Source organism: Tiliqua scincoides, chromosome 1 (assembly GCF_035046505.1).
Source record: "Tiliqua scincoides isolate rTilSci1 chromosome 1, rTilSci1.hap2, whole genome shotgun sequence".
NCBI classification, from domain to species: Eukaryota; Metazoa; Chordata; class Lepidosauria; order Squamata; family Scincidae; genus Tiliqua; species Tiliqua scincoides.
In genome coordinates, this window is record NC_089821.1 from 192,876,161 (window position 1) to 192,901,266 (window position 25,106).

The following is a 25,106-nucleotide window of genomic DNA, read 5'->3' on the forward strand; positions in this document are numbered from 1 at the left end:
CCCTCTTTGGTGATCAATGGGAGACTGCTTGCTCGGCAAGACACTGGAAGTGATTAAAGGCAATTTTTGCCCCTGAGACTTTGCAGACCATTTCTCAGTGTTTTGTGGATCATCTGTACATCCCACAGGATGGGAACCACTGCTTTATACAATTCACAGCCTAATCCTATCCAATGTTATCCTATCCAATGCTGGTGCAGTAGAGCCACTGGGCTCATGCTGCATCCAGCACTGGAATTGAGTAGATGAGAGGTCTCCTCAAGGCAAGGGAACATTTGTTCCCTTCCCCCGTGCAGAGCCTCAGCCTGTTCAGTGGGGCTACTCTGGTCCACACCACCTAAATTGCTGATGTAGAACCGAGGAGCCCTCTGTAGGGCTTGCAGGTCTGGGACAAGTGATTAGGATGGTGGAGGCCTCCTCTGTTGCCTCTGCTCCCGCCTCAGCCTGAACCACTCTCTCCCCTCTTTCCCACACCCCGAAACACACCCTCCCTGTCTCTATTTAGCCCTATCCCACCCCTCTTCTGCCTGGCACAGCACCTACCTGCCCCGGCAGCTGTCGGGCTGAATGCAGGATGCACAGAATGGTGCATGGCTTCCAACAGAATGGAGCTGCTTACTCCCCAGGTGTCAAAATGCACTTTACGGCTCTTTTACGACAACCAGCACTGGCACTGCAGCTACAGCGCTGGCACTCATCATGCACAGGACTAGGCTGCCCGATGCAGACCTGCATGGACATCCCATCCAAAGCAATGTACTATGGGTATGCTACATGTGTACTCAGAAACACATCTGAAGGCAGCTTTCATTCCACTATTCTTACTTGAATCAGGCACTTGGCGGCTCTGCTCAAGGCAGAGAACACCTGAGGACGTGCACTCTCCAAAGCAATCCTGTCCCTGCAACCCTTCAAACTGCAAGGCAAAATTCATTGCCACAATTGAAAGAATTCAGAGTATGGCTGGGGGCAGGAGCAGAAAGAGAACAGGAAAGTTCCTTGGTGAAATGAATGCTCATCTTCCCTTTTCCTCCCACTGCAATGTGCTACTGAGCAGAATGTGATCAAAGCCATGTTCTTCAGCCTGAGAACTTTATTTCTGGAACTAGAAAGAACTTTTTGCATGTATGAAGAGCCCTCAATGGCCATTGGTTCTGTGGGGTCTCTAACTATGCATGTGCAGCCTGTCGATTTTTCCAATTTAGGGCTTTTAAAAAATGGCACCCATTAAAAAAAAAAATCCAGGATTTTGCTGCATACTTTGAAGATCTGTGCCCTGCTCATCTGGACCCCACTCTTGCTCTATCCTAGGCCTTTTGGTGCTTAAGAGTGCAGGACACACCCTTTACTAAAAAGAATGGATTCATGCTAGCTCTCATTCATGCCAACAAAAATGCTGTTTATATGACTGGCTGCAGGTTTACAAAGGGCAGAAATGTAATGGCAGCTGTGCTGCGTTAAGAGCACCTTTAAAAGCTGTGTTCTGCATGGACAGCACATTAATGGAGTTGTTTCCATTAACAGCAGATTAGGAAACAGCCCCATAAACTGGAACAAGGAAAGTGGAAAGTAATTCAAAGTTTTCAATTCCACTTTTCTTTCTGGAACCAGAAATGGTTTTGGTTTTCTTATCAAAAAGAAGTGGGGGAGAGGGGGAATCAAGATTAGGGTTCCAGAGAGCCAGGATATTCTGGGACTTAGACCTGGAAGAGCCAGGTTCAAATCTCTTTCCAGCCATGAAGCTTATAGCAGGGCAAAGGGTTAAAGCCCTTCTCTTTCAATGTGGAGATACTGATCTAGATTGTGCCCTCACAATATGCATTTAGGAAAAAAAAAAAAACCCAAGCATACTAGCTCTAATGATGTGCTTAGCATAATGTATAGTTTGACCCTAATTCCCTAGCTGCCTTGGGGCCCAAACCTATCCAACTTTCCAGCCCCAGTGCAGCTGCAGTGCAACCCCAAGGTAAGGGAACAAATGTTCCCATACCTTGAGGAGGCCTCTGTGACTGTTTCTCCACCACGGGATGCAGCACACACCCCATTAGCACAGTTGCACTGGCACTGGAAAATTGGATAGGATTTAGACCTCAAACATTTACTCCAATGTGTCTATCTTCAGCCATTTAGACTGGGGACACATGGGGAGAGGGTCCTCTCAAGCAAGTTATGCCAAGATTATCTTTCAGAAAGATAATCTCCCCATTGCTGTGTTAAGGAACTGCTGGCTCAAAAAGACGTTGTATCTACAAATTCAGAGGGTGTGGAAATGTTAGATATTCACCACGTCTGCAAACTGTCATACCTGAAAGATACCTTCTTCTGTGGGTCTTAGTGAATCCCATTCAGGAGAATCCAGAAACTGAAGGGGAAAAATATAATGCAGAAATTCTCCATCAGCTGTCACTCTAATCCTATCAGAACAGAACAGTTTGAGTTAGTACTGTCAACACAGGAAAGGAAATTAGCTCAGGATTCAACAATCCATTTCTTTAAAGAGAAACATAGTAGATTTAAAATAACATGATTCTGTGATCATTTAAACCCATTTCTGCCTGGCCCACAGGTGTACATCTTTGATCCCTGTTGTGTATATGCAGCATTGGGCAGAAATGGCTTAAAGGGTCAAAAGTCCGACAGTACTGTCAATCATGTACTTTAGAAGAATGAAAAATAAGTTGGGCTGGGGGGGGGTAACCTTAAATGTGAGGAAAGTTTCTTAGGTGAAAAGTTCATTATGGCTGCCACAAAACAGTAATTTAGCATGTACTTTACATGGGGCTGTCCTTGACGATGGTTCAGAAGCTGCAAATAGTGTGGAATGTGGCAGCCAGGGTGGTTACTGGGGCTAGGCAGTTTGATTCTGTTGAACCACTGCTTTGGCAACAGCCTTGGCTGCCCATTTGTTTATGGGCCCAATTCAAGGTGCTGGCTTTGACCTTTAAAGCCCTTCACAATTTGGGGCCAGGTTATCTGAGAGACCGCCTTCTCCCATATTTTCCAGCCTGCCCTCTTAGGTCATCTGAAGGGGCTTTCCTGCAAGTGCCCCCTTTCTCCCAAGTTAGAGAGATGGCAGCATGGGGGCAAGCCTTCTCACTAGTGGCACCACAATTATGGAACTCCCTACAGGGGGAATTGAAAACTACCTCTCCCTCTTGGTGTTTTGGCAAGGGCTCAAAACCTTTTTGTTTTGTTTGTTGTTTGAATGATGGGTTGTCTGCCTCCTGTGCCTCTACAGCAGTTCCTTGAGTGTTAATAGTTTTGCCCTCCTCCCATTGGTTCTATCTATCTATCTATCTATCTATCTATCTATCTATCTATCTATCTATCTATCTGTCTGTCTGTCTGTCTGTCTGTCTGTCTGTCTGTCTGTCTGTCTGTCTGTCTGTCTGTTTTTATACATTGTATTTTTTCCCCTATAAATTGTAAGCCTCCTTGGGCATCTGCTCCAGCAGAAGAAGGGCAGGATAAAAATCTTTTAAATAAACAATCATAGGCTTATACCATAGTCTTTTGAGACTGAAGGTTGCCAACCATTTTTTTCTCTTATGAGAGAAAAAGTATTTTGAATATTAAAATAAATGTACCTTAAGTCAAGGAGTCACTTTTTATCAGTGTAAAAGCATTCATTGGGACTTCTAAACCTCTAAAAGTTTATTTTGAACTTTCACAGGTTAATGTTCAAATCAGTCAAAATGCAGAGTGATTTTAAACAAAATGAAAAACACATGCTGATACTATTTTATTCTGAAAAAGTTGTATAACGTAGAAAATATTGAAGAAAGTAGTTCAAAGCAAAATGGACTGTTTGCAGCAATGCAATATACAATTGATTATTATTAAGTATACTTACATACTGCTTTTCAACAACAGTATTTCACAAAGTGATTTACAATGGCACAATCCTATCTGGGGATTGCACATTGGATGCAGGGCTGAAAGCATGCAGGCTGCTGCATCCAACACACCATCCCAGTGGAGAAGCCAGTTGAGAGGGGTGAGGAGAAATGCTCACTGGGGTGTCATCAGCTGCATGGTCCACTATGGACACTGCAGAGCCCTGTTGCCAGCCAGGGGTGTGTCTGGCCTGAGATGGGGGTTTGGGATCTGGCTGCTGTCTCTGTCTTATCCCGCTCTAATTCCCACCCCTTTCCCAGCTCTCTGCTGGTGGGGTTCTGCCAGCAGCCAGTTTGCACCATGCTGCTGATGGCTTGCGGTTTTCTGGCTGCTGTGCCAGCAGCCATCCTTGGAGCTGCCAGTGGACCCACCACTTAATGTGTGCCTAGACCCCCCTCTAGCTGGGGATTAAAGACCTAGCTCTGCAGGCATTTCCTGGGCTCTCCTGATTAGTTTGCAGCCTCTGTTTCTGATTTGCTTTGACTGAAGACATTCTTTGCTCCTATGTGACTTTTTAAAAATTCTGTGATTTATATGGACTACAGTATTTTAATTTTCTTATGTGCTAAAATAGCAGAATGTCACTAAGAGCAAAATTAAACATCCTTTCCACAGGTCACAAGGTTTTCATCGTTATGTCCAACTATTGTATGCAATTGGAGTATGAAGACCACAGGTACAAAAATAATCCATTACAATTCACACCTTAGTTCTTAGTGATCAAACAGAAGAATAGCATTTGCACTCATAATAGACAAAAAATAATTCCAGTTCATATCTTTCTTTAACAGTTCCTAAATCTTCTTTGCATTTAAGAACACAAAAAGTACAAAGCATGCTTTCACCTCCTGCCTATAAACTTCCAGTGGCCTCTAGCTGCCCACTGCTGGAAACAAAATCCTGGACTAGACTAACCTTTGTTCCATTTCAAAAGACTATTCTTATGTAGAGTACAGACATCAAATCTTCCTTTCCCATAAACTTTCAGTGCAATGTCTTTGTGCCATAAACCCCATTCATTAATCATAACTGTTGACGCTTATGCTGGCCTAAATGGGGCCCAATGTGCCACTAGAATCCAAAATATTACAGGGCGCAATCCTAACCCACTTTCTAGCACTGACATAAGGGCAATGTAGCTCCCAGGTAAGGAAACAAGCATTCCCTTACTTTGAGGAGGCTTCAGTGAGTACCACCCAACTGCAAGATGCAGCACATGTCCCATTGGCACAGCTACGCCAGCACTGGAAAGTGGGTTAGAATTTGGGCCACAATTATGCAAATTGTCTTTGAACTCTCATGTGTTCATGAAGCTGAATTCATGACACTGAATAACTACAGAGACTACTATATCGGGCAGTGGTAAGAAATTCACATGGTTACTATATTCCTACTTCTGCTTTTGGCACAAGGTAACAAGACATCTAGCGAGAGATTTCCAAATGTGGAATTGAAAGAATAAATAAAAAATAGGAACTAAATTAATGAAATGTTAAATGGGCTTGTGGTAGCTAAGGGATCTGAGAATAGCTGTTGTAGGTTTCCTTAGTTAAAATTGGGGCACTCAGGTGAATAAATATGCAACAGACTTCATACAGGACATGCTGAACTAAATCTGTTGAGGATGATGAATGCAGGAGTGTTGACGAATGGAAGTACCGATTTATTTTTTTTTTAATGTCAGGCTGGCACACAGGAAACCACATTATATGGGTTGTACTATATCTCTGTCCCATTCTTCTTAGGGAAGCTCCCTAGCAGGGCAGGGCACCTGGGAGCAGTGTGGGATGAAGAATGGGGTGAGAGGGAGAAATCCACATGGAGGACAGCTACTATGTATGGTGCTTCTAAAAGCTGCCTTCTCATGATTTTCAGGGATTTCCCCCTCCAAAAGCAGTTCCCCAAACCTCATCCCATTCCCACGCCATTCCCAAGGATCTCCCAGTCTCCAGGAGCAGATTTTGGGGTAGCTTGAAGAGCTTCCTTAGGGAGGAGGGGATGGTAAGATAAGAAGAATGTGTGCCACTGAAGTCATGCTGCTTAGGATACAACCCTATGTTCAGAATTATGCAAATTCAGGAGCCCACAAATTTTGGCTGACTCGGTCCCATCCCTGCACAATGCTATGCATATCTACTCAGAAGTAAATTCCACTGTGCTTAATGGGACGTTCTTCCAGGTAACTGTGTATAGCATTACTATATACACTTAGCAGAAAGTAAGCCTCACTGAATTTACTTCCAAGCAGATGCATGTAGGGTTGTGCTGTCTTTCCCTAGCCTTATGCAGAGACTCCATGTGGTTCAGTGACAATCCCCTGCTTCCCTTCCACAATTTCAAGTCTTGGGCTGGAGAGGAGAGGGGGTTAGTTCTGCAGTGATGCTGAGTTGGGGAGGGCTGCAGGAAGTCCATGCAACAGGAAAAATGATCCCTACCTATCCCCTTCTCCAGCTTTAAACTTAAGAGTTATAGATAGGAAATGGGGAATATTTTGGCATTGGATTGGCTACTCAGCACCAAAACAGCAAGTCCTATCCTCTTTTAGTTTGGGGTTTGGGTGATGTGGAGATCATTCCCTTCTCTTCAAAGCAAAGTCAGTCCCTGTCTCTCCTCACCAGCTCCAAGCTGAAGAGAGAGGCCAGGGAGGCCCTTGACATTCTTTCCAGAGTGATGGAATACTTGCTATGACGAGCAGAAACATGGACCTCTGCGCAAATTATGTCTGTGTACCAGCTATTATCTGCTTACGGCAGAAGAAGTCATTGACTGGTGGGGCAGTCAGTAATATGGAAACAACAATCCATTAAGGATGAGAAGGAACAAAGAAATGTACAGTGTGGTTTAATCCTGAACACTCTGATCACTCTCTTATTGAGCTTGTACTGCCCTTCCCATTTTCCACTACTACAGATGCCTTTTAATTAAATGATACATTAAAAAAAATAATACAGGCCTGTTTTGTCAGAAAGACAAATCTTTTCTGAAGTGGCAGAATGTATGCTTTATTGCATTTCTAGAATGTAGCAAAAATTAAAATGCCTCTTCCTCACCACCCAATTAAGCTGCTACATTTTGGTATTAGAAATATTTTCACAGTTAGAACTTTGTGTTTATTGTGCTTACACTAAACAGAAGCAAACAATGCACAGAAAAGTTTGGCATGCTGGGATTTTCCCCTGCCTTTTTAAAACTTAGGAGTGGAAGGGAATCCATATAAATAAGGGATAAACACAATACAAACCTTCCCGAAACAAGCAAGGAGAGCTTATCAATGGGTGTTTTGCCTTGCATGGCATAACAATGCTCTTTCTCCAAAGTCACAACTTCCTCATCACTGCACCGCACAATCTTTCTGAAATCTGTCAGTGAGATCCCTAGGGGCTGGAACAGAGCACTATAAAGCTCCTGAAATTCTTTGTCAAAGGCCACACTCCGAACTTGGTAGGCTACATAAACAAACTGTATGAAGCATATCACAAACAGTATGAAATTCCAGGAGAAAATATCAGCTGCACAGACGTCTAACCATGCCCAGACTGATGAGCAGAAAAAACCCAGTCCAAGCAAGAAAAAGACATAGAGCAGGCCAAAAAATCCACTTCCACCCATGTAGCCAACAACAAACAGAATGCTTGCTAAGTGAAAGATAGATCCTTCTGCTTCTGACTTCCAGTTTACACAGATAGGGTGTGGATATATTAGACTGCTCCAAAAAGTTGAGTTATCTTCCATGGCTAGACCAGTCAACTGGTATCGAGTTTTCTCTTGGTGACTTCCAAAACTGTAGCTATATAAACACAGTATGCATAGAAAATGGATCCATCACTTTCCCAACCTTGCCTCCAGCGCTAAGCAGTTGACATAATGTCATCCTTTCCTCAGCTTTAAAAAACTTTAATCATAAATGTTCATGAACTAGAAAAGCAGCCTTCCTGGAAGGTCCATACTGTTCCATGCTGGTTCATGCGACTTCTGCATTTTGCTTGGTTACAGAACATTATCTCATCTATCGTGATCCTTTATCCCATCTGTGAAAAAGAGTGAAAAAAAATAGCATTTATGTAACATTTTGACATGAGGCAGCATAAATGTCTGCTCTGTGTAAAGTGTATTTCCATAAAAACCCAAGCAGACCAGCACTTAGCATACAGGCCATTAAAAAAACACCATTACAATATTTTTTTTCTAGATTACTATATCCAGATCCTATACATGTTTACAGTAGTTAATTAAGTTCTAAGTAAGCATGTGTGGGACTGCACCCCATCTGGTAAAGTCTTTTAGAATCTTTATCAGGATTCAAAGAATTATGCAATAAATTTTGTGTGGCCAAAGGGCTTCTCGAACTGCAGCCCCCTCTCACTGGATGAGAAAACTGATTTGAAAGAAAAATAATTTCAAAAATTTCAATTTTGAGATATGATAAGTTATAAACAAGAAAAATCCTATCATCTAAACCAGGGGTGCCCAAACCCCGGCCCTGGGGCCACTTGCGACCCTCGAGGACACCCAATGCAGCCCTCAGGGAGCCCCCAGTCTCCAATGAGCCTCTGGCCCTCCAGAGACTTGCTGGAGCCTGCACTGGTCTGTTGCAACTGCTCTCAGTGTGAGGGCAATTGTTTGACTTCTCATGTGAGCTGTGGGATGAGGGCTGCTTGCTATTTCACATCTGTGATGTAGTAGCAGCAGCAGCAAAGGAAAGGCCAGCCTTGCTTCCTACAAGGCCTTTTATAGGCCTTGAGCTATTGCAAAACCTTCATTCATTCATATAAGTTCCATCTCTAATATATTCACTTATGTAAACTTATGTAAATTTATTCAAATTTGAAATGTAAATTAATTCTTCCCTTCCCCGGCCCCTGACACAGTGTCAGAGAGATGATGTGGCCCTCCTGCCAAAAACTTTGGACACCCCTGATCTAAACCCTCTAATGTACCCAGCATAGTTCCTTGGATCCCATCTGGCCCTCCAGTCCCATCTAGTTTCATTATGTGGTGTATGTCTGCTGACTCCATATGTGGACAAGCACCTTTACGTCAATAGATGCATCTATCAAGTTCTCTGGGGCCAAGATGAGCATTTGCACTCCTTGCACATGTAGATCTCAGCCGCTGCATGGGGCAACCATTCATATCTAGGTCACGGGCTTCCTTCAAGTTGAAACAGTATGAAGCAAGATCAACCTGTCTATGGAACTGGTTCTCAAACATTTAGCACCGGGACCCCCTTTTAGAATAAGAATCTGTCAAAACCCACCGGAAGTGATGTCATGACTGGAAGTGACACAATCAAGCAGGAACATTTCTGACAAGCCTAGGCTGTAATCCTACCCACACTGACCCAGGAGTAAGTTCCATTTACTATCATTGTAAAAAGCATACACCAGTGATTTTCAACCTTTTTCATCTCACAGCACACTGACATTAAAATGGTCAAGGCACACCACCAGGTTTTTGACAATTGACAAGGCACACCATGCTGACAGTGGGGGCTTACATTTCTATTAATAAATAACCTTCCACCAAATTCCTGTGGCACACCTGTGGACCACTCACGGCACACCAGTGTGCCATGGCACAGTGGTTGAAAATGGCTGGCATAAATGGACAGAGTAGCCTGTTAAAAGTACAGATATATAACATTTTCCCAAATGCAGTCATATACCATGGGAGCAACAAGTCCAATATATTAAAAATAAAATATTGAAATGAATTGGGACCCACCTGAAATTGGCTCGTGACCCACCTAGTGAGTGTTTCACTGAGAAACACTGGTCTATGGTACGAATCTTACAGGTATATTTGATTTTCTCTGTAAACTGCTTTGTGAACTTCTTGTTGAAAAGCAGTATACAAATACTGTTAATAATAAATGAAAGTACTTAGTTCAACCCAGAACTGAAAATATAGTGAAGTATGATCCATGAGGTGAGGCATTCAAGGCATCCTGCCAGTCCCGTTTTTCTACAAACCACATCCCCACCTGACACAATAACTGTGGAATCCAATCAACCTTGACATAAAATTCAGTGCTTACCATATGCCATGTCTTGCTCATGTGATGACCTCAAATGTTTTCTTTATTGGAAATTCTCTTTAAAAAATTAAAATCTGTTTTAATATCTTCAAGATCTATGACTGAGTCTCTAGCTTTTTTCTTTTCTTAAAATGCAGCTATGGGATGTGCTTGAATCAGAACCACAGTGTGGGGGAAACAATAACCATTCCCCCCCATTAATTCCCGATTATAAATTTGTCCCCCTCCCCCAGCTGCCATTAGCCACAGACGGGAAAGAGACCTCATGGCTAACAGCAGTCCCACAGAGGCCAGTCCCACAGAGGCAATTCTGCATTGGGGAATCAGTGTGCATGTGTGTGTGTGTGGGGGGGGGAAGATCTCACGTTCCCCTCACAAAGGCTCCAATCTAAATTGGGTTCTTCCTATGACTGCTCTGAGGAAAAGACGATATCAGGAGATCCAACCATAGATATTCCTTATATGTTGTTTGGCAACCTTATGAATAGAACAAAGATTATTCTGGAGATGGGAAATAACACTGATAGACACAATGAGAAGGGGGAAAAAACTGTTCTGCCATAGAATCAAAAACCCATAAAACAGACCAGTTTAAAGTGTCCTGTGTTCCAAAATTTCATCCAATTGTCATTTTCCATAGGGAATCAATGGGTTTTATTTTTTCAATAGCCACTCAAAAAAACACTTGCTAGCAGTGTGCTGAGGATGCAGCACTTCAGAAGTGCCACCCTTACAGAGAATATAAAACGGATACTCAAAGCAATACATCAGTATAACATTGCTTAACTGAGATGCTTAACTGCAAAGCAGCCATAGCAGCTTGATCACTTTAAATTCCCAGGAGCAAAGCAAGCCCTACTGGCAGAAGTGTTTGAAAATGGTGTTATTTATTTTACATGCAAGTTAGCCCACTGTGTAAGACTTAGGGCGCAATCCTGCCCTTTACTTGGGCTGACACAAATCCCTTGCGCCGGCCCAGGAGAGTCGCAAACGTGCCGTAAAGCATGTTTGCGCCTCCTGGGGAGTAAGCTGCACTGGTGCATGGAGGTGCACTGGCACACGGAGACTGAATCCAGCCTCCATGGCAGCTTCGGCGGTGAGCCTTGCGTTGGCCCGGATGCAGGGCTCTGGGGTGGTCGGGGAGGAAGCGGGGGGAGGAAAGCGTTCCTGGGCAGGGGTAGGGTGGGTGGCCCTGGGGTGGGCAAGTGAGGAGTGGGAGGCGGAGCTGGGATCCAGCACTTATGCTGGATCCCAACCTCCATTCTCGGGAGTTCAGAGCAGCTTCAAGCCACTCCGCTGTCCTCTGACTTGTGCCACCTCAGGAGGTGGCACAAATCTGAGGAGACCCATGGGGCAAGGGCACCTTAACTGGAGGTAAGGGGAAAGTTTCCCCTTGCCTCTGGCTGAGCTGCTTTTCCAGTGCAGGGTAGGATTATGCCCTTAGGCTGTAATTCTATCTTACTCACTAGAAACACCTCTACGCACTAGCAATCTGCCAACAGTTCTCCAGTGTATAGCAAACCTAATGACCATGGCCCATGACATTCCCTCTGAAAAGCAAGCTTTACAAAAGGGAACTTTTTGCACTTGGACTACTAAGGTTTGCTTTACACTAGAAGTTGGGGATGGGCAGCCCAAACCTTAAGCCAGTGGCTCCACTGGTGTAGTGGTGCCAAAATAACTACCAATGCATCCAGCGGCACTGCCAAGGCCACTAGAGGTCTCCTTGGCAGGAGGGGACTTTTGTCCCCTTCTGCCAGGGAAAGCCCCAGGCTCCACAATGGGGCCTCTCAAGTCTGTCCCTGCTATTTTGCCAGGACAGACTTGAGAGACTCCATGTTGGCCTTTTCAGCACAACATGGAGGTTAGGATATGGCAAAGCAGAGCTCCAGTGGTCCCACCCCCCTCCCACTGGAGCTCCTCCACCACCCTGCCATCTCCCTGCCCCATTCAGCCCACTTCCCGCCTTCCCCCACCCACTTACCACTTACTACTTACCACTGGCTAGTCCTCCACACAGTGCTGGCGGCCCCTCCTCCCCGAGTGCCACAGACATACTTTATGGCACATTTGCAACACCCAGCATCGACGCTGAAGCTCAGCGCTGGTACTGAGGATGTTTAGGATTGGACCCTTAAAGTGCTCATTACAATGTTGAGAAAATACACAAGATCTTAATTAATCTATGTACAACTCTCACCCTCATAATGTATTCAGATAACTTCTAGGAGACAAAACAATTCAGCAGTAATTAAGGAAAACTCAAAAAATAGGAAAAGCATGCCAAGTTATTCAGAGTTTGTTAGAAATATTGATTTGGTTGTCTTGTTTTTGTTAAAAAAATTATCTATACCAATCATCCATCCATTACATTCAGACACTTTGTGCCAACAACATATTGACATGAGATACATCAAGGAAAGCATCAGTTCCTCCGGTTGAATTTACAAGCCAAGAATCTTGTATCACTTCACTTAAAACAAGTATTTACTGCCTCCAACACGTGACTATGGCCTGAGAAAACAGCATATGTAACTTTAACAGTAATCACCATATTATAATTTATCACTGAAACTTTGATCCCAAGAAAGCAGTTGTACCCAAACCATGTTGAAATCCATGGGACATGTTATAATGCTTTCCAAGTTTGCAAAGTGCTTCATATGTGTTATCTTTTTGTAAGCCTTACAACAACCCTGTGAGATAAATATTATTATCACCATATTGCAGCTGGGGAAGATTGAGGCCTGCCTAAGACCACCTAATGAGTTCATGGCAGAGGCAACATTGAAACATTCAAACCCAGAAAGTCCTGTTTTGCAACCCAGGCTGCAATTCTATCCACACTTACCTTGGAGTAAGCCCCATTGACTATAATAGGATTAACTTTTGAGTTAGAAATGCCTAGTATTGAGCTCTCAGGTTGCAATCCTATACCCACTTACCCGACAGTAAGTCTCACTGAACTCAGTGGGACTTACTTCTGAGTAGACATGTATACAATTGCACCACCAGTCTCTTAGCCACTGTACTACATTAGTACATCGCAGCTGACGCCATGTTCCATTGATTTCAGCAGAATGGTTTATTGGCTGTTTAAATCAATATAGGAAGAAGAGACAGAGAAGCAGCTTTCTACTGAACACCAGCTATACTGCTGTTTATATAAGCAAATCCTAATCCAGTAATTGTTGCAATCTAGGTTAAACCCTTTACATCTAAGGGTTAAAAGAACAAAATGTAACATTTTAACAAAACCACATACAGTAATCATGGCTAACACTGAAAGTACATAGAATTCCATTTTCATTCAATAAGAAATGGCATGAATGCATTGCTTACTGCTGCTCTTTATCTTGATGGTCATTTTTTCCCCCCGGTTTAGCAAAAGGACTTCAGTAAGCATGTTCATTGTAACTGGAATATATACACAAGCAAGGAGAAATGTTTCATGCTCCCACTCTTACAGAACTTGCAAGACATGGCAACTTGCAATGTAAATTGACATTTTCAAATACGGAGCATTGCCATATGGTTGGAAAAGCTATGATGTCACTATAATCTCCAGACAGAACAGATGTTGCATGTTAGTTAAACCTGAATGTCTCAAACCCCCCCCCCCTGCACTCACTAAAGATTAACCAGCAAAATCCTAATTTTATACCTTTACAGCCCAATCCTATGCATGTCTACTCAGAAGTAAATCCCTTTATGGTCAATGGGTCTTATTCTCAGGAAAGTGTGGATAGGATTGGGCTCTTAGTGAGCTCAGGGTCATACACTGCCACATTATGCACTGAAATTAAAACCCCCTTGCATATTAGATCAGTGTTAGCTGAAGTATACTTTTTTCCAAATTAGGTGTCAGCACGCACTGCACTACTACACCTGATAACTTTCTTTTTACAGTGTGAAAACATCTCCAACCACAGGGAGAAACTCTCCCCATGCACACAACCTATACTGTGTTTCTGTGTGAATCACTGCTCTGAGCATATCTCTTGGAAAGAAGACAAGTTCATCCCAGAGATGCAACCAGCAGTGTCCTCTGAGTTTCTGCCCTGGGAACCATGAATGAACCAAACACGCTGTAAAAAGATGTGGTGGAACTGCTTGCACCATATGAAGGCAAACAGGCCACAGTCATGACTCATGAAGAGATACAGAGTGCAGCTTCCTCTGTGCAGTGTTACTTTGGGCACACAAGACCTAAAGAAACTTCCATCAATGTCTTCCTGTGGCACAAAATATTCTATATTTTGTGAATATTTCTCTGTGGAAATTTCTTTTGTCTGGAAATTATTGAATGAAACATTAATCTAAAACAAATACAGTTAAATTTAGTATGTTAATCCATCTTGAAATTTTTTTAATGCTGTCTGCTACCATCCAGGGCAGGAGGTCTGGTCTAGAGGGTAAAGCCTCCATTAGCCCAAAGATAACATCAGAAGGTCACCAGTTCGAGGACACCGGCAGCTCCCTGAACGGCTGAGAATGGCAAGACCTTGAAGCAGCTGACAAGCCAAGTTGAGTGATTCCACCTGCTCTTGGTGTGAGCAAGAAGCGTCTTGGCTGCCCTCCATGTGAGAGATGGAGCTGCTTGCCAGCCTGTGTGGGAGAACTGGAGGCCAGAAGTTAGTCCAAACCAGGAAGATCAATTCTGAAATGTTGGTTCTTGAAAGAGAGAACCTCTATGATTGTAAAAATCCCCTTGAGGGATTTAGGAATGCCTGCCTATGTAAACCGCCTTAAATAAAGTCAGCAGAGTAATCCGATGACCAGAAAGGTGGTATATAAATACCTAGTTGTTGTTGTTATTATTATTAATATTATTATCCTGGCTGAACATGTGTACAGTTTATCCACATACAATATTATTATTGCAATCATCCATGCAATTGCTCCATGCAATCATCTTGTGGTATTGAGTGCCACAGTATAATTAGGAAAAAATACATTACCCTGTTCCTGGGTTTGGCTTATTTTCAAAATTAAACATGCCTATTATGAATTTCTCTTACCACGTGATCCATTCTACTCCTTAAAACCCACAAAATTATTTTCTCTCAGTGGCCTAACACAGTGCTTCCCCAAACCTTTTAGGACCGGGACCCACTTTTGAAAATGACAATCTATTGCAACTTGCTAGACAAAAATATATATATTTGTTTTTTTTATAGTAATTAATAAATAATTGATTAATATTTGGGGTCATGGGCTCCCCAGGCTACTAGAGACCTTACATAAACTATGTGTGTAGACATTTGCTAGACTCTCCCTAGAAATGGAGTTTATGTCCAAAAACCTTACGTCATTCCAGGATATTGAGAAGGCTGAACTGGAGAGCATAAAGTGCAATTAAGGATTTCCAGGCCAGACAAAAGGCTGAAATTGGGTTCACACATGATCTACGGCATGCCAATTTCTAGAGAAAATAGGAAAATGATACATTTTAATTTGGGGTTATCAAGATTATTTCATACCACAGGTTAGCAATCTAGCTAACAATTTTTTTCTGCAAACTGTGTGAGGGTGTTCTCAAAGTTCCCCCCCCCAATGTTTCAAAAATGTTTCGCAACCCACCAAAAATCAGCTAGTGACCACAGACCACAATTTGGGAAAGTCTGGCCTAGCAGCACCTATGCAATTCTCAGTAACATACTAACAATTCCGATTTGGTGCTTTTATATACAAGCTGCTTTCCTAATTTTATAACATAAAGGTAGTGTAGCTGAGGGTGGAGGTGGGGCAACACAGTTTCTTACTCTGTGCCTTCCTATCTCTACCTCAATCCTTGTACATTGAAAGGCACAGATGGTTTCAATTCTTTGGCTGCTTTCCCCTCTCGTATTCCAGGAAGGGAGAACTAAAATTGAGGGGCAAAGGGCAGTCACTTACCCTGCCCTGTTGTTAATACAGCCTAAACTCCACAGGACACTGGCCCTATTCATAAAATACTTGCCTGGAAATAAGCAACTGGAGATCTGTCATCATATGCGCCACTGTGACATTTGCACAATCTCCCAAGCAATAGCCCAAATTTTCTAAATTTGTGTTAGCCATTCAATTAAGCTCTCCAAGGCCTATTTTGTTCCATATTAAGCAAAATAAATGGTGTTCCACCCCCACGGTGGTTCAAGCTGCAAGCCAATCATCAAAGTATTGGCAACCAGTCAGAGTGTTGGCAAGAATTCTGGAATACCAGATTTCTATAGTGACATCTTTACGACACAACCAGGTGGCTCTGAAATTCAATATTACAAGAGTTTTCTAAATAAAATGTTAGCACCCAGAATGATTGGCAGTTTCAGTGTACACAAAGCTAAAAGAACAGTTGACTCTGTAAGATATTCCATCTAGGGGCAAATCAATGTATTTTCTTATTTCTTATTTTGCTTTCCCCTTGTTTTTCTCCTTCTTAACTCTTGGCTCTTGATATAATTAATCAATCTATTTGGACGTTTTGGCTACAAGTCCTGGCAACAGCATCTGATTAATCAATCAAAATCATCTTTATGATTAGCTCTGCTCCTTTTTGCCTTCATCAGCATCATAAAATGAAACAAAAGACATATACAGCAAGCACTGGCGTACCTGGAGAAGAGGCAGACGGGGCAAATGCCCTGAGCGCTGACCCTCAGGGGCACCTACTCAAGCCTCACCCCACCCGCCGCCTGCCCACCCACCCACTTTTTTCCATTAAAGGGAGAGAAGCCGGTAGCTCAGCCAGCTTCTGTCCTTTTAAGAAAGCCTCCTCCTGACAGAGCAAGGGCGCCCAGGAGCGCTCCTGGAGAGGCAGCAAGAAGTTGCTTCTCCAGCAGTGACTCAGCGCCGGACTGGGCCTCCCCCACCTCCTCCTTTATAGGAAGAGAGGGCAGGGGTGTCCTAAAGCGTTAGTGCGACTCCTGGGCACCTCACCCCCTGCGACTCCTGGGCGCCTCACCCCCTCACCGCCTCTGGAGAGGCCTCTGCAGGCAGTGAGAGGGCGGTCTAGAGCGTCACTGCTAATGTTCTGGCCCGGGCGCTGCCCCCTCGCTGCCTCTGGAAAGGCCTCCACAGGCAGCGAGAGCGCGGCTTCCTGGGCCCCAACGGAGGATTCAGTGCCGCTTCTAAACGGCAAGGAGGTCTCCTTTGGAGCGGTCTGGGGCTGCTAGAAGGAGCACCCCAGACAGGTGGGCTGCCAGCAGACCCAAACCGCTCCCACGGGCAACTCTGTGCCGCTTACAAGTGGCGCGGAAGGCTCCGTCCGGGCTTCGGCTGCCTCCTTCATTCCCTCTTTTTACAAAGGGGGAACGGAGGAGGTAGCCGGACGGAAGTAATTGTGGTGATGATGACGTCACCGCAATCACTTCCGGGTCACAGGTGGGAGGGCGGAAAATGGGGGCAGGGATGTGAGGGGGTGGAAAACTGGGGGGTTGCCCGGAGTGCCAGGACCCCCAGGAACGCCACAGACAGCAAGCCTGGACTAAAAATGTTGCTAAATGCTTTAAAGGCAGACTTAAATTGGGACACCTAAAAAGGACTATTTGGGAATTCCCACATCAAGTGCATAGTTATTTTGTTTTCTGATCTGGATTCTTAAAATTTCCCAGAGCTCATTTATGGATGGTGGCAGCTCATTATAAAGTATACTCCTTTCTGCAAGGTATTAATAATAATTGGTATGCTATACTGTTAATCAAGTTATTGTGTCTAGAGTCACAAAACCACAAAACTATTCTGACAGAATAGCAATCAGAGCTCCCAGGACCCTGGTTACAAATCCTGATTGATAATGAACTTACTTAGGGCCTAGTCCTATCCAACTTTCCAGCTCCAGTGTAGCCCTGTGGCAAGAGAACAGATGTTCCCATACCTTGAGAAGGCCCCAGTGACTGCTCCTCCACCACAGGACACAGCACATACCCCACTGATATAACTGCAGTACTGGGAAATGGGACAGGGTTGGGCCCTCACTCTGTTGTGCTTAAAGATCAGTTCCCACCTAACAATAATCAGAGAAGTATTCCAAGAGTTTGGTTGTTACAAGGTTACTGCTACACAGGTGGCCTGCTCTCTAAGATGATGCAGCAATAACGTGCAGAAATCATACAGGATAAAGGACAAGAAGATTCAAATATACTGAGCAAACAATGAGAATAGACAGAACTAAAGATTCCTGAATGTTGTAGCCTTTGCTCAAAAGGGAGGTGCTCCAGCTCACTAATCATTTTCACCACTCTCTTCTGCTCCTTTCCCCACTCTATCCTTTTTAAGATGTGCTGTCCAGATCTAGACAAAATAATCCAGATGTGGCCTTACCACCAAATTATACAAAGGCATACTAATATTGGCTATTTTATTAGCAATCCTTTTTTAAAAAAGAAAAATTGTCCCAAGAATAGAATTGGCCTTCTTCACACCACTGCACACTAGGTCAAAAATTTCATTGAGCTGTCCACCTTCACCCCAAGAGCTCTCTCCTGATCCATCAAAGTCAGCTCAGAACCCATCAGTGTACATATGAAATGTTGATTTTTTTTTAATGCCAATGTGCATCATTTTACACCAGCAGCGGACCTAGTGCTGGGCAAACAGGACAAATGTCCTGGGCACTGAGTTCATGTGACTGTAGGACCACATCGGAAGCCTCATTGAGGCTCCTGATACAGTTGGAATCTGCACTTTGAGTTTTCTAGAAGTACAGTTTAAGACCACGGGGAAATCTCAGAAGGCTTCCCCAGTTCCCCTATGGTCACATGAGTCTCCGTCACACTCCACAGGTGGGCAGGTGGCATCTCATTGGGTGGCTTTGTGGAACTTTGCCCCGGGAGCAGGGAGAGGTACGTCCACTATATAGAGGTTAATGCATTCTGAGCTGTCTGTGACAGATCAGGAGAGAGATCTTGGGGTGGAAGTGGACAAGTAGATGAAAGTGTCGACCCAATGTGCGGCGGCAGTGAAGAAGGCCAATTCTATGCTTGGGATCATTAGAAAAGGTATTGAGAACAAAACAGCTAATATTATAATGCCATTGTACAAATCTATGGTAAGGCCACACCTGGAGTATTGTGTCCAGTTCTGTTCACCACATCTCAAAAAGGACATAATGGAAATGGAAAAGGTGCAAAAGAGATCAACTAAGATGATTGCTGGGATGGGGCACCTTCCTTATGAGGAAAGGCTACAGCGTTTGGGCCTCTTCAAGCCTAGAAAAGAGATGCCTGAGGGGGGACATGATTGAGACATACAAAATTATGCATGGGAAGGATAAAGTGGATAGAGAGATGCTCTTTACACTCTCACATAACACCAGAACATCCACTAAAACATCCAGGGGACATCCACTAAAATTGAGTGTTGGGAGAGTTAGGACAGACCAAAAACCAGAAAGTAAAAAAATTTCTTTACTCAGCATGTGGTTGGTCTGTGGAACTCCTTGCCACAGGATGTGGTGACGGCATCTGGCCTGGATGCCTTTAAAAGGGGATCAGACAAGTTTCTGGAGGAAAAATCCATTATGGGTCCATGATGTGTATGTGCAACCTCTTGATTTTAGAAATGGGCTGTGTCAGATGCAAGGGAGGGTACCAGGATGCAGTTCTGTTGTTATCAGATGTGCTCCCTGGTGCATTCGTGGGGCCGCTGTGAGATACAGGAAGCTGGACTAGATAGGCCTATGGCCTGATCCAGTGGGGCTGTTTTTATGTTCACTACTGCTTTACACTTACCTACACTGAAGCAAATCCACCATTTTGCTGTCCATTCTTCCAGTTTGGAGAGATCCTTCTGGAACTCTTCACAATCCCTTCTGGTCTTCACCACACAGAAACGTTTAATGTCATGTGCAAACTTGGTCACATCGCTACTTATGCCCAGCTCTGAGTTATTTATGAATGAATTGAAACACACTGGTCTTGATCCCAACATTGATCCTTCGGACACACTATTTTCCATTTCTCTCCATTCTGAAAACTGCCCATTTGCACCACTCTTGGAGGATGGCCTCTCTCTCTTTAGTCACAAACATGATATCTGCCTTGCCTGCACTCATGCCCTTCCCCTCTGTAGTGATAACATGTTTCTGGTCATTTTCAGAGCATAGCTAGATCAATGGCCTTTGCTTGACACTATTGGTTTTCTCCTCTCCATGTTGTAAACAAACCATCAATACACCAGCATTGGTTTGATTCAGTTACTGAACTCCTGTTTCTTCTCCCAATGAGATGTCACTTTTTCTCATCTGTTTAAAAATATGTTGGCAACTCTCTGTACATAGGGGTACGTAATTCCCTGTTGTGCTCAGTGGGACTTCAGAGTAAATTTAAACAGGCTTAGACAGCAACTCAGGCCTATCCACTGCTACCCTGCTCAGCAAAGCAGACTGTCTATTTCAGTGTTTCTCAAACTTTTAGGGAGGTTTACTCCTTAAGTAAGTTTTTGCGGGCAAAGGGTGAAGGCAGCAACACGATCCCCAGGATCGTGTCGCAAAGGGGGGGTGCTTTTATTAACACAGGGCTGTAGGATCTTGCAGGTGGTGTGGGGAGCCCTGCGCAGCCCTCCCCGAGGCTTGGAACATTCAAAACAAGCGATAGCAAAGCACTTCCTGGAAACCAGAAGTGCTTTGCACTCACTTTTTTGAACACTCCAGGCTCCGGGGAGCCTTGCAGAGGGCTGTGCAGGGCTCCCCGCATCTCCTGCAACATCCTGTGGTCCTGTGAGAGTAAAAGCACCCCCTTGCCCCTTTAACGACACAATCCTGGGGATCGCTAGTGACACAATCCTGGGGATCGCGTTGCTGCCCTCGCTCCTCCCCCCTTAGCAACACATTGTCTCCCCTTTCCTGCCCCTTAAAGGGATGGGGAAACCTTTACACAAGAGAACCACTGGTCTATTTTAATGCCAGGGGTATCTGTGGACATGTGATGTGGGGGAACCTTTAAAACAGGGACAGTCCAATCCTAACCTATGCTGCAGCAGCCAGGGCACGTGGCCGCATGTGGCCTGTGTTGCATCCAGGGAAGGTTAGGAGGAGGCAGGAGGTCTACTCAGGATAAGGGGATTTTTTTCCCCTTATGCCAGGTAAAGGCTCAGCCTGTCCTATGGCACTCCTTGATTTGCACCAGTTATTTAGCTGGCGCTAATATGGGAAGCCCAGTGTAACACAGTAAGGCCTGGGGATGGGGTTAGGATATGGCAGAGGCCTGCTCGACAATCCTTGCCCTCTCCTGGGCCTATCCCACCACCATTCCACCTTTCCCCAACCCAAAAACGCGCTCTTCCCACCTCCAGAATTCCCTCCCACCACCCTCCCCTGTCTCTGTGCCACTTGGCAGCGTACTTACTTCTGCTGATACAGCACCAGCGAGGTGGCACGGGCCTTCCCGCTGGCACTGCTGACTCTCTGGGAGTTGCAACATGCCTTACAGGTCATTTGCAACACCCTCTAGCAGCAGAGCTTCAATTTAGGATTGGGCTCTGAGTTTTGAAAAAGGGTTGCAGTTTGGACTAGACTAGGGGTGTCCAAAGTTTTTGGCAGGAGGGGCACATCATCTCTCTGACACTGTGTCGGGGGGGGCAGGGGAAAAAAAGAATTAATTTACATTTAAAATTTGAATAAATTTACATAAATGAATTTATTAGAGATGCAACTTATATGAATGAATGAAGATCTTGCAATAGATCAAGGCCTATAAAAGGCCTTGCACAAAGCAAGGCTGGCCTTTCCTTTGCTGCTGCTGCTGCATCACAGATGTGAAACACCAGTCAGTGGAGGGAGCCCTCATCCCACAGCTCATGTGAAAGGTCAAACAGTCACCCTCACGCTGAGAGCAGTTGTGTCCAGCCAGTGCAGGCTCCAGCAAGTCTCCAGAGGGCCAGAGGTTCATTGGAGACTGGGGGCTCCCTGAGGGCAGTATTGAGAGGCCTTGAGGGCCGCATGTGGTCCCAGGGCCTGGGTTTGGGCACCCCTGGACTAGACCATAGCATTCAGATGTTTCTGGGATTGTACTTTGATTGAATTGCTATGATTTTGTTTTTGTCTTGATAACAAGTTAAATCTTGCACATCAGTTGGTCTTACAGGAGTCTGTATTGTTTATAGACAATAAAAATCTCATAAATTTAAAATCTTGTTAAAACAGAATTATGGCATTTTAAAAAAAGCTTTAGGGACACTTCCTGATTATGGGGGGCTATTTATAAGGCTATTTTGGAATGCAGTATTTCAAGTGCTTATCTGAAAATTGTGATTCTAATTTATGGGATGGGGTCAGCCTGCTTGACTATCATGTTGTACACATATTGCATGACTTGCTGTACTTATTGTAGATTTTGAAATGGGCAGCAACACAGAGACAGTTTTCTGGTGATGTGTACCTATGATCTGGGGTGGTCCAAAGGCTACTGGTTTTCCTAGAGTGCGGTACCTGACAGCACAACTATAGACATGCCTACTCAGAAGTCCCATTTGTGTTTCATTTCAGCTCCAGTTTCTTATTTGTAATTATGATGTTAATGTGAGGGATGCAAGCTTGAGTGTGCTGTATACAATGGCTCAAAGGGAGCAGGTGATGAAACATGATCTGGGGAATGACCCCAGAAAATACTTGGGGAATGACCCCACTAAACCAATGAAAATATGATCTGGGGAAGTCTGTTCCCCCTCACCTTTAGACATATAGTATTTAAAATCCAGGTCCTCTTCTTGTTTCACCTGCACCTTTAATTCAAGGAGAGAACTAAGGACTGCAAATACAGAAACAGAACTTGGAACCAACTTCAACCTTGAGTGTGCACAAAGTGCATTTATCTTTCCAGGATCAGAGAGTACCACTTCCAAGCTGACTCTTTCATTTTAGAAATTAAACACTGCAACAAGGGTTGAAGAAATTTGAGGTACCTGTTTGTGAAACAGTCAGTGGTGGCACCTAGAAATCTGAATTATTTTCCAAACCAATTATAAACTGAAATAAGTGAAGGTGTCAACCAGCACTATATACATGTGGCAACTAGTAAAGTAAGTTGTGGGAAAGGACTGCAGCTCAGTGGTAAAGCACATGCTTTGCATGTAGCAGGTTCCAAGGTCAATCACTGGCATCACCCCTAGTGATGCCAGCAGGGGTGTAGTGCAGAGAAAAATTCCTGTGGGGGGAACCCCCCCCCCCAGAGCCACTGCTAGTCTATGTTGACAGTACTGACCTAGCTGGGTGAATGATTAGGATTTTGTGCAAGGCATCTCTCTATGGCTGTAATCCTATTCACACTTTCCTGAGAGTAAGCTCCATTGACTATTAATGGGACTTAATTCTGAGTATACAGGCAGAGGTTTGGGCTCTATGTTCCAAATGACCTCCCATTCCTATGCCACACTAGACCTAGCCAGAGTCCTCTCCCTTGGCAGCAGCCCCGTTATCTCCTGGTGGCAGACGGAAGGGGCCCAGCCAAGCGGTTTTCCTTGTGGGCAGCCTCCTTCTCCCCTCCCAGCCGCCCGGGCCAAGGTGACAGAGAAGGGGCCGCGGGTGCAAGCCCTCTACCCGGGATAGAAGCCTGGGTGAAGAAGGCGGGCCATTATATCGCAGGGCACGGAATCCTTCTGGACCTGGGGTGGAGGGGAAACAGGGTGGCGGGAGAGGAGGGCACAGCGCAGCTGGCGCAGCGGAGGGGCTCCTCAGACCCGGAAGCGAGTGGTTCCTAAATGAAGGGGTCGCGATTGAACCCCCTAAGCCGATCGACGGGGTGGGGGGAAGGAGGCGCTCTTGGGAGAGTAAGGCTGCAATCCTATAAGCACTTTCCCGAGAGTAAGCCACACTGAACACAAAGGGACTTACTTTTGAGCAGACATGCAGAGGATTGTGCCCTAAATCCCCTTGGCAGCCGGCTTCTGGGGGAGGAACCATGCCTGGGATGGCGCGGGACACAGCGCAAGCCGAGAAGGAGCGTGACTCCCGCGGCGCGTAGGGAGCAGCAATCCTGCCACACTTTCCCCGGAGTAAGCCCCGTGGACTCTAATGGGGCTTACTTCAGAGTAGACGTGACTCGGCTTGGGCTCTGAGCCCGCAGGCGTCGAGCTGCCCCAGTTCAGGGGGTGGGGCTTGCGGGGCAGAAGCTTGAACCCTGGAGAAGCGGCGGCAGCCACGCGTCCGGAGCCAGGTCCGCCGTCCCGCCTCCCCCCAGAGACGCGCCTCTGCCTCCCGCTGCCGCGATTCGCCCTCTTACCTTCGCCCCCTCCTTGCTCCGCGCCCGAGAAGACTTGCCGTCCCTTTGCAGCCGCTGCGGGCGCTTGGACGAAAATAGGCTTCGGGCGGCGCCAGCCTCGGGGTCAGCGGCGGCCGCGGGAAGAGCGAGGAAGCGACCCTCAGCACGCAGGCGCTCGCCCGCAGCTCCCGCCGCCGCCGCCAGGGGCTCTGCCCCGGAGAGGCTGCTGCCCGGACTGCCTGCTTCGCTGCTCCTGTCTCGGGGCAGAGCGCGCCTGCCTGCCTTCCTCCCTGGTCCGCTGGGGACTCTGCAGTGCCTGAAGGCCGACGAACTGCCGGGGTCCGCTGCTGCGGGCGAAGCTGGCACCGGCCCAGGGGCTGCTTCCGGGCCCCAGCCTAGCCACTGCCCAGCACCGCTGCAACCACGATGCATCCCCTAGATAACATTCCCTTACCTTGAGGAGGCCTCTGTGGCTGCCTCCCCACCATAGGATGCAGCGCATGTCCCATTGGCACAGCTGGAAAAGTGGATATGCCCCAGAAGCTCGAGTCAGCTCCAGGGTCCTGCTCTGGAATGTCTATGAAAAGGAAGGGTGTGGGAGAGCCTCCAAGCATGTGCACAGGACCCATGAGAGGGGGGTAAAGGGGGTGATTTGAACCCAGGCCCAGGCTCAAAGGGGTGGCCCAGGAGCCAAAGGAGGGGGCCCACAAATTTTCTGGGATCTGACATTGGGACTCGCTGCCTGCACAGGATGCGAGGGAGGGGTGCCTCCATGGGCATGCAGGTGCTTCCACATGTGCATCCACGACAGTCCTTGAATTTCTGCCCAACGTTGCATATACACAACAGGGACCAAATCTGTATACCTGGGCCAGGCAGGAATGGGTTAACACAGTGTCACATCTGGAAGGAAACTGGCCTGCTACAGTAGGTCTTTGACTTGTGGATCTACTTACCATCAAGTAGTGTATATAGGAGCTCAGCGACACCGCTGCAGG

At 45.6% G+C, this 25,106-nt stretch overlaps 1 protein-coding gene and 1 long non-coding RNA gene across 6 annotated transcripts in view; one reads left to right on the top strand and one right to left on the bottom strand.

The window, feature by feature from the left end:
• The window catches only part of POPDC3 (popeye domain containing 3), a 72,566-nt gene extending 48,159 nt beyond the window's left edge, over positions 1-24,407 (bottom strand). Inside the window, exons 1-4 of one of the 5 annotated variants that reach the window (XM_066613032.1) lie at positions 24,130-24,407; positions 9,935-9,991; positions 7,139-7,925; positions 2,306-2,414 (exon numbers count right to left, since the gene is read on the bottom strand). In XM_066613032.1, the coding sequence (XP_066469129.1) occupies positions 2,306-2,414; positions 7,139-7,629 (600 nt within the window). In that variant the 5' untranslated portion in view covers positions 7,630-7,925; positions 9,935-9,991; positions 24,130-24,407. Of the gene's footprint in view, positions 1-2,305; positions 2,415-7,138; positions 7,926-9,934; positions 9,992-15,244; positions 15,360-23,741; positions 24,095-24,129 lie in introns of those variants that run through there. The other 4 variants (XM_066613047.1, XM_066613039.1, XM_066613054.1 and 1 more) reach the window with 4 other exon arrangements.
• LOC136639040 (uncharacterized) lies at positions 3,751-14,732 on the top strand. The gene is made up of 2 exons (XR_010793647.1): positions 3,751-4,573; positions 14,328-14,732. It is a non-coding gene; the product is annotated as an uncharacterized lncRNA (long non-coding RNA).
• Positions 24,408-25,106: the final 699 nt, after the last annotated feature.